The 9,317-nt window shown below is 55.4% G+C and overlaps 1 protein-coding gene across 2 annotated transcripts in view; it reads left to right on the top strand.

Annotated features, from left to right (window-relative positions):
- Nucleotides 1–8,006: 8,006 nt before the first annotated feature.
- The window catches only part of HOXB8 (homeobox B8), a 2,508-nt gene continuing 1,197 nt past the window's right edge, over nucleotides 8,007–9,317 (top strand). For both annotated transcript variants that reach the window (XM_040640757.1, XM_040640756.1), the window contains exon 1: nucleotides 8,007–8,430. In XM_040640757.1, the coding sequence (XP_040496691.1) occupies nucleotides 8,007–8,430 (424 nt within the window). The remainder of the gene's footprint in view (nucleotides 8,431–9,317) is intronic.

The raw sequence follows: 9,317 nt of genomic DNA, 5'->3' as shown, positions 1-9,317 counted from the left end.
TTATTTTGCCCATTTTCCTATTCTTCTTCTTCTTCTTCCCCGTTTTCATGCATTTGTTGCCCTACCGACCACAGAAACGGTGAGAAGCACTGAGACCTCCTCCTGAGGGAAATTCAGAAAATTGACCATTTGAGGGGAGGGGGGCAATACGCTATATCTGAAATCTATAAAATTGGGGAAACGGCCATAATGAACCCTATATTTTTATTACGCGCAAATTATTCATGACTTTTGGTAGCGCTCAGTTCACAGATTCAGGGCCGACCAAGGTGCGAGGTGCCTCCGCGAGAGTCCGCAGCCGCCGCACCGGGGATTTTCGCGTGGAGCAAGGGTGCCATCTAGCGGTCGTCCTGAGAAAAGGCGCCGCCGCCGCCTCCGGCTCGGCCGGTTTCTTCGGAGAGCCAGCCACCAAGGCGACATGCGGGAGAAACTTTCATTATTAGCAGAAAAGGGGCAGGGAAACGAGAGCAGGCGAGAGAAAAGGCATCGGAAATCAGGAAATGGCTCATGAAATTGTGCATATAAGCTAAAAAAAAAAAAAAAGGCAAGGGGGTTAGAGAGAGAAAAAAAGAAACCATAAGCTTTTTTCCTCTCCTACTTACCCCTGCCCCCCCCCCCGCCCCTAATTTCTGGCGGACACCGCCAGGCAGTGCGCCGTTTATGGCCCGTAAAAGGGGGAAGCCGAGCACTTTTCAAACCCAACACGATTGTTTCAAATTCTGAGAAGAAACAATTGGGCTTTTTTGGGGGGGGGGAGGCCTGGGAGGGTAGGAGGCGGCTGTAAAAGGATCAAGAGGCTGCCCGCGCCCAGACGTCTGGCCCCGCCGGACCGTGTGTGTGTGTGTGTGTGTGTGTGTGTGTGTGTGTGTGTGTGTGTGTGTGTGTGCGCTCAGGGGGCTTCTCGTTTATGACGCCCGATTCTGGAGGGGGTGTGAAGAACAAAGACGAGAGTCCGAATTGCGTTCTCTGAAGCATGTGTGACAACAAAGTGTTCTCCCCTCCCCTGTCCCTCTTCTCCCCTCTTTGCCCCCTGGGGCGCCCGGAAACCCCAGCCCCGCGGCCTGGGCGAGTGAGGAGTGGGGGCCCAGGCTTGGCCCACCCATTCGCCCGCCAGCCCCAGAGCCCAGGCCCAGCTGCGGCTCTCGCAGCTCCGGAAAGTTTCCCCACTGTTTGCTTTGCTGCTGTTTAGTTTCTTAACCTTCAGAATTATACGCTATAAACTTTATAGCGGTCATATTCTTTTATTGCTGCGCGCACGGCATTGAATTCCTCTCCGGCTTCTCCGTCTCGCACTCTCGCTGTCTCCCTCTCTGAATCTCTCGCTCTCTTTTATGACAACAGATTTCCCCATCTCCGGCTTCCCAGCCTCCGCATCTTCGCCTTTGTTTGTCTTTAAAGAAGCCACCCCGGCTCGGGACGAACGCCGCCGGAGGCTTCCCGGGAGAGCCTCGCCCCTGCCCCGCCGCTCTCCGTCCGGTTCCAGCCGCGCCTTTGCCTTTCCTCCGGCGGAAGCTTGCCTGCTCGGCTCACCTCCTCGCGCCGGCTGGCTCCAGGGAGCCCAGGATGGGGAGGGCCTAGTCTACACAAGCTCTAAAGCCAGATTCATTTTATAACCCGAATGGAACCCTCCTTGGAGGATGCGGTCCCAGGACCGTACCCAGTGCCGTACCCAGGGCTTCGCCTTCTCCTGCCTTTGGCTATCTGTCCGATTTATCTTTCGTTCGCTGGAGAGGGTAGGCCTGGCCTTTTCACTTCCAGGCACCTCTCACTCGGGCCACGCTTTGTCCCCACCTCTCCCCAACCCTCGGGGGCTCGGCGGGCGGCAGCGCCGCCGAGGTGGGCCTGGCGGGAGAGGCTCCAGCGGGCGGCCGGTTCCCCGCGCCAGCCCGCCAGCCGGAGCAAGCCAAGCCCAGCGCCTGGCTCACACAGGCAAGGCCGCGGGGAGCAGGGTCTTCCTAAGAGCTCTGGCGGGGACACCACTGTCTGATACGGACAGAAAGATGCCTCTGAAACCGAATTTAGTTTTGGGGTCCGACTGGGGAGTGATTTTTTTTTTTTTTTCTCCGAGACACTTCTCTGTCCCTGCCTATCTCACGGGGCTGCCTGCCCAGGCCTCCCTCTACCCAGTCCACCCGCCTTACACCAAGGCTGCTACCCCGTGGCTCAAATTGGAGCCTCAAACTCCGGAGTGGGGGCCGGAACCCTCGGAGGTCACTCCTTTTGAGTGGAAGGAAGGACAGCCTGGCTTTCCTAAGGCCTCTCTCTACACCCAGTAGCCCAGCTACAGGGAATGGCTGAAGGAAGTTAGTGCCTTCCCCCTTGCATGCTCTTTTTAAGTGGCCAAACCAAGGTGATGTTCTCGGCCAGCTGAGAGGAACCGCTTCCAGGAGTAGCAGCGCAGGCCGTGCCTTCCCTCTGGCTCTGGAGTTGGTAGGGAGGTCTCCAAGGCCACTTTCGAGGAAGATCTCATGGCTCACTGCAGACCCAGACCCCTCTCAAACCCCTCATCTTTCCTTCCACCCCACTCGGTCTCCCAGCTCTCCTGTTGGAAGGCTCTTGCTCACTTTAAGCAGAGGTCTTGGGACCTTGGGTCCAGACCAGTTCTCAGCTCCGCCAAGGAAGCCTGCTTTGCAAGGTCTAAGGGAGCGTCTCTTGGACACAGAAGTCTCTCTCTTTCCCAGCTACCCTCCTGGAACTAGGATCTCTACCTCTGGCCAGGTGAGGAGACCAACACAGAATGAGACACAAGGAGAGATTTATTTTCTAGAGTGATATATATTTTTTTTTTGTTCTTTCTTGTTTTTCTTCCAAAACAATCAGAGCTCTAGGCCCCTCGCCCTCCCCTTTCCCACCCCACAACCCTCCCATATGCGACAACTGAAAACAGACCAGCAGATCACCCCCAAAGAAATCACAAAACACAGCACAATTTCACGACAGCCACCGACAAAGCAAAAAAAAGTTCTACTGGAATGTCCCCCCTTGCAGGGTCAGGGAGAAGCAGGAGCAAGAAGAGTTCATGGAATTGAAGGGGACTGGACGGAGATGGGGAGCAAGGGAAGAAGAAGGAAACAGGAGTAAGCTTGCCCAAGCGCTTGGTGCGATTTGGCCTCTTTCCTTTGCACGCGGGACCGCGCGTTCCCTGGCACGGGCAGCAGCCGAGCAGGCCGCCAGCCAGCCGAGTGGCGGGAGGCAAAGCCTGGCGCCAGGTCTCGTTCTGCGCTGGGGCGGGCAGGCGCCGAGTCCCGGGCTCCTCCGCTTGGTTGAGACATTGGCAGGAGCGGGGGGAGAATGCCAGGCTCCCGGCTGGAGCCTTTGCTCCTCCCGGTCCTCCACAAGTTATCCCGGAAGGGAAGCTCCTGAAGTCGACTCACGATAAATTCTCAGTAGGACTCTCCCGACCTGCCTTTCCCTGCCTCTGGTAGGGTTGAGCTAGCAGGGATGGAGGGTGGATGGGGGGATGTTTCTACAAGGGAGCAGCTTGACTCGCTGATGCAAGGTGGTTTGGCCGAACAGAGCTGATTTCAGAGCTGGGGAGGATGTGGACGGAGAGCAGAGAAGCTACAGTCTCTGTCAAGCGGGGCACAGATGAACAGACAGAGCGACATTGTCAAGGCTTACGACCCGATTTGACCTCCTTTTTGTTGGAAGGAGAGGAAAACAACATGCAGAATTAAACATTTCCTGCAACAAAATGTGTGTGTATGTGTGTGTGTGTGTGTGTGTGTGTGTGTGGAACACCTTCATAACTCTTAAGATACCGTCATAAGACCACTGCTGCCTTTCCTTGGCCCTTCTCCCCCACCAGCTTGGGGGCTGAGCTTACCTTTGGCCTTGGGTCCAGAGAGGGTACCGTTGGGGATTCCATAGAGATGGTATGGTGATGCTGAGCCCTTTGGGCTACAGATTCATTAAACCGGCCGAGCCGGAGGCGGCGGCGGCGCCTTTTCTCAGGACGACCGCTAGATGGCACCCTTGCTCCACGCGAAAATCCCCGGTGCGGCGGCTGCGGACTCTCGCGGAGGCACCTCGCACCTTGGTCGGCCCTGAATCTGTGAACTGAGCGCTACCAAAAGTCATGAATAATTTGCGCGTAATAAAAATATAGGGTTCATTATGGCCGTTTCCCCAATTTTATAGATTTCAGATATAGCGTATTGCCCCCCTCCCCTCAAATGGTCAATTTTCTGAATTTCCCTCAGGAGGAGGTCTCAGTGCTTCTCACCGTTTCTGTGGTCGGTAGGGCAACAAATGCATGAAAACGGGGAAGAAGAAGAAGAAGAATAGGAAAATGGGCAAAATAAAAGAGGAGAAGTGGTTCGGAAAAATGAGATTTTCTGGGAGGGGGGCTAGAGGAATGTCTGCGGATGCGGATGCAGGTCAGGTGAAAGGGGCGAGCGGGTAGAAGAAGGTCGGATGGAGAGGGAACTGCCCCGAAACGGGATCAGCAGCAGAGGGAACCGGGTGAGCCAGCCCGGGGTGTGGGGGTATAATTTGGGGGCGGATGGAATGGATCCCCGGCTTCGGTGGGGATTCGGAGGTGCCCACGGCCGGCGGGGCTGGTCAGCACCGACAGAGGCTGCAGAGCCTTTGTACGTGTCTGGGGCTGGGCGCGCGCCGGGTGACCCAGGCGCGGGGCAGGGGCTCCCCAGAACGGCGGGCGAGGCGTGGGGAGGTCTCGTATGTTTTCTCGGTTGTTCTGCGCGCCCCAAGTTGGGCAAGCCAAAAAAAAAAGTGTGCGTTTTCCGGATGGATGTGGGGGCAGGCACGGCGGCAGGAAGCAGGAGCTCGGTTCTCTCCACGTTCCGTGGTTTCCAGGTGAGAGCTCGGGCTCCGTGCGCCGCGGCCCCGGCAAACCTAGGGGACAAGGGTCCTTTGGCAATTTAGCAGCTGGAGGCCTGGACTCGGGCAATTGTCAGCCCATAACCCTTTTAATTCTAAATCTCCCATTTCCTCCCAGCCCAGCCTGATCCGTATCCCCCGTCCGGACAAACCTGCCTGAAACACACACACCCCTCCTTAAAATTAGCCCCGCCGCGGTCTCTCTTCTCTTCCCCCAGGACCTGGTGCAAAGAGGCAAGCGGAGTTTCTTCTCAACTTGAGTTTCTCTAATAAATCTGCGCTCCGTTGGGTGTTTATAAATTATCTCCCCGCTCTTTCTTGTTTTTTCTTATAATAGAAACATTTTCCTTCCATCAGGAATTTCTGGCACAGTGTAGGGATGATTTAGAACAAGCCATTGAATTTCTACCTCACCGGTGAGTCCTCAAATCATGACCATAAAATCCCCCGCACTTGATAAAAATGTTCTCTTCGGCAACAACTTAACTCTGCTTTCCGCTGCCTCACCGCCCCCTCAGCCTCGCACTGAAAATCCAAGACCCTGGTTCTCTCCCCTCCTCTTCTCCGTTCTCTTCCTCCCTTTCAGCCCCTCTCCCATTCTCCCGATTCACTTTTGAAGGTCTAAGGGACTCTACTGGGAACTTCCCCTTGGAAAAAGCTGACGGGTTCATTTTTACAAAGGTTGGGGTACGTGGGATCCCCCCCAAAGCCCCTTTCCAAAGTGAACCACTCTCTGGTGAATAAACAATGGCTTGAATGTATTTAGGGAGCCTCTACCTTTGTTACTAGAAATTTTCCTTCTTTTTCCCTCTTTCCCTCCCTTCTTTCTTTCCTTTCCTTGGCCAGTGAGCCGATTCAGGAGGCCATGGGACCCTGAGCCTGGGGCCTTCGAAAACCTGGCCGCCCCCCTCAGTAGGCCCGGTAGGCTGGGGAAGGCAAAGGCAGGAGAGGGTGGTACCCAGTCAGCTGGGCCTTGTAGGCTGTGCCTCAGCCCCAGGTCCTCAGGGCTGGAGAGGGAGTTGGGTTTAACTACAGGCTCCCCCAGGGGGGAGGAGAGAAAATGGGGGAACTCCGTGGCCTTGCTGGATCCCAATCCCCTAGACCCCAAGGTCAGTTTAGGTAGTGATGATGGCTCAAAGGACGCTGAAAGCTACAAGGTGCCCCTGCCCCATACCTACACTCTGCAGCCTCTACCTAGAGCAGAGGAGAGGACAGGACGGCAAGCCTCAAGACCAAGCACCTGGGCCTCAGTGTCCAGCAGCGGCCTCCTCAGCCCTTCCCTCCCCTTGATGTGATGGGCTCGGTGGTGCCCTCTCACCCTAGGGTGCCACAGAAGGTGTGGAGAGCTGGCCTGGAATGTGGGGGGCCAGTTGAGCTTGGTTAATAGGTCCCAAGGCCTGGGTGCAGGAGTGGGACACCCCAGCTGAGCGTCATCCTGCCAGTGGCACCAGGCCCCTCTCCCATCACACAAAGTTGGTTCCCCGAAGCGCTGACTGGAGACCCTCCTCTCCATCCCAGCACTTCTCTGCAGGCCAAGGAGGTTGTACAAAATTGTGGGTTTGGTGGTCGCAGGGTGAACTTCGCTCCCTGCTTCCCCACTGCCCATTAACCAGAAAGTTTCTTTCCCCCCTCCTGGTACTCCTCATGCCCTGCGGGACCCCTTCTCCAAAGAAAATCCTTCCTTGTTTGTTTAATGAGGGAAAGTTGGTGAGTGGCCTGGGTGGGGCAGAGAGGAGGTGGTTTGGGGGCTGGGGGGGGGGTAGGGGCAGGTGCTGGCCACAGCTGAAGGAGGTGAAAATCTCAGAAAAGTCACCGTTTGCGCCGAAAAAACCCATAATCGTTCTCATTTCGGCTTCGTCACCCCCACCGCGCTGCAGTCGGGCGGCGGGGCGTTCGAAGCTGCAGTTTTATAGCTGTAGAGGAAAGAACTCGTAAAATGCTAACAGCTTTTATGCGCTGCGGCATAAACAACAACAGACTCCGGCTTTATTGCGTTTTATAGTTTGTTAAAGAGTTTACAGCCGTTTTTGGGGGGCCGGTTACCCAGCCAATTCTCTCCACACGATAGTTAAACCTTTATCAATAATAAGGAAATTGATCATTAAAGCCTTAAATATGACTACCTCGTTTGTTTGAAAATATGTTTAGGAGAGGAAGCTGTATGATTTGATAACTTGTATTAAAATACCAATTACATTTATAGGACCTTTTAAAACTCGGCGCAATTAAACCGTGTTCTTTTACATTTTTCCGAAGCGACCCTGACATTTAAAAAGACTCCAACTGCCTCGTTAAAATCGCGAAATTAACAGCGTGCCTACGCCTGGCGCGCTGTGTATGTGTGTGTGCGTGTTTTTTTCCGTGACTCCCCCACATCAGTCTTTGGGGGTGGTCTGCGAAGGTATTTGATTTGTTGTGAGGCGAGAGATATCTCATTAATGTAGGTAGTTAAACAGATTTAATCCGTATTCATTCTCTCTCTCACCCCCTCTCCCTCTCCCCCTCTCTCCCCCTCTCCCCCTCGCTCTCCCTGGGTGTTTTTTTTTCTTCCCCTCCTTTTTTTTTTTTTTTCCGCTCTCTCCTCACTCCCTGGCGCTCTCTCGCTCTAGCTCTCTCTCTCGCTCGCTCTCTCTCGCTCGCACCCTCGCTCTGCGTTCTGTCCGGGAGGAGTACGGAGAAGCCAATAGGATGCGGGGTTTCTAATGGATGCAAATGATCATGAAAAGACAGTGCAAAATATGAAACAACTCATTTGCAGGGAAGTAAATCACCGAAAACTGTTTATGAACTGGCATCCCTTCTTCGAAATGTAAAGCGAGGACCTCTTTAAGTGGCGGTATATTTTTGTTTGGGGGGTGGGGGGTGGGGGGAGGGCGAGCGAGCCGCGGCTGCCATGCAAGCTTAGACTTTTGGAGGCTTCGCTGTCCTTTTCTATTCCTGGAAATCACAAAAAGTGTGGCGGCTTCGAGATCTTCTTCGCCTTTTCTTTCTTTTCTTTTTTTCCCCCTCCTCCCTTTCCCTCTCCTTTCCTGGCGAGGGTGACTAGGAGCCGGCGAATCCGCGTTTTTTTCTCTCTCTCTCCCTCCCTTTCCCCCTCCCCACCCCCTCCCCAACAGCCCCCAACTACAGCCGCCGCCGCCGCCGCCGCCTCAAAATTCAATAAAATGAGCTCTTATTTCGTCAACTCACTGTTCTCCAAATACAAAACCGGGGAGTCCCTGCGCCCCAATTATTATGACTGCGGCTTCGCCCAGGACCTGGGCGGCCGACCCACCGTGGTGTACGGTCCCAGCAGCGGCGGCAGCTTCCAGCACCCGTCGCAAATCCAGGAGTTCTACCACGGGCCGTCGTCGCTGTCCACCGCTCCCTACCAGCAGAACCCGTGCGCCGTGGCGTGCCACGGGGACCCGGGCAACTTCTACGGCTACGACCCGTTGCAGCGGCAGAGCCTGTTCGGTGCGCAGGATCCAGACCTGGTGCAGTACGCCGACTGCAAGCTCGCCGCCGCCAGCGGCCTGGGCGAGGAGGCCGAGGGTTCAGAGCAGAGTCCGTCGCCCACACAGCTCTTCCCCTGGATGCGCCCGCAAGGTGAGCTCGCGTCGGGGCCGGCCGGGGCGGAGGGGAGACCGGAGGGCCCGAGGCCGGGCAGGGGGCCGGGCAGGCCGGGAGCATTTCCTCCAGCTCCTGGAAGACGTCCCTGCTCCGTTCCGATCGCCTCCCACTTCTTTCCTCTTTCCTCCCTCCTTCCCTCCCTCCCTCCCTTCCTCCCTCTCTTCCTTCCTTCTTTCCTTCCTTCCTTCCTCCCTTCCTTCCTTCTTTCCTTCCTTCCCTCCCTTCTTCCTCCCTCCCTCCCTCCCTCCCTCCCTCCCTTCCTTCCTTCCTTCCTATCTTTTTTGTTTCCCTTGAAGGGGGGTCGCTAAGAGACATTTCCTGAATCCATAAACCCCTCACCCTGCCTTAGTTTTCTTCTTCTCATCCTTTTTTCCCTCTTTTACTGTTTTATGGGGGTAGTGGAGAGAGGGTGGTGGGAGTGGGGGCGCTCAACTTTTGCACTTCTCAATTGCTTTATAGTTTAATTACCCTGAAGAAACTTTTCTTCTGGGGCAGAGGCTCTGGGGGCTTTTCAAGGTGGGTCCATTCGTCCCCATCCCGTCTTTTTTTATTCTTATTTCCCCCCTCCTTCACATCCTTCCTTCTAAAGTTTATGGCACTTTTAATAGATTTGAACCACCCTCACCCAACTCTCTGGTGCTGGTTACCAGAGGAGGGGGCTCCCCCTTTCTGGCTCCCTTAGATTCAGTGGTGTCTGGTCCCTCTCACTACCCCCCCACACCGCTGACCGCGGCCTCCCAGCGCCCCCGCCCCTGCACGGGGTAGAAGGTTCCCTGCCCTTATTATACTGGTCTCCTAGGCTGGTTCACGAATCTTCCAACCTTCTCCTTCTCTGCCCCCTCCCCCACCTTCCCTTCCCCCCG

This window comes from Ursus maritimus, unplaced genomic scaffold (assembly GCF_017311325.1).
Source record: "Ursus maritimus isolate PB19 unplaced genomic scaffold, ASM1731132v1 scaffold_24, whole genome shotgun sequence".
NCBI classification, from domain to species: Eukaryota; Metazoa; Chordata; class Mammalia; order Carnivora; family Ursidae; genus Ursus; species Ursus maritimus.
This window is presented reverse-complemented; position numbering and strand designations above follow the sequence as displayed.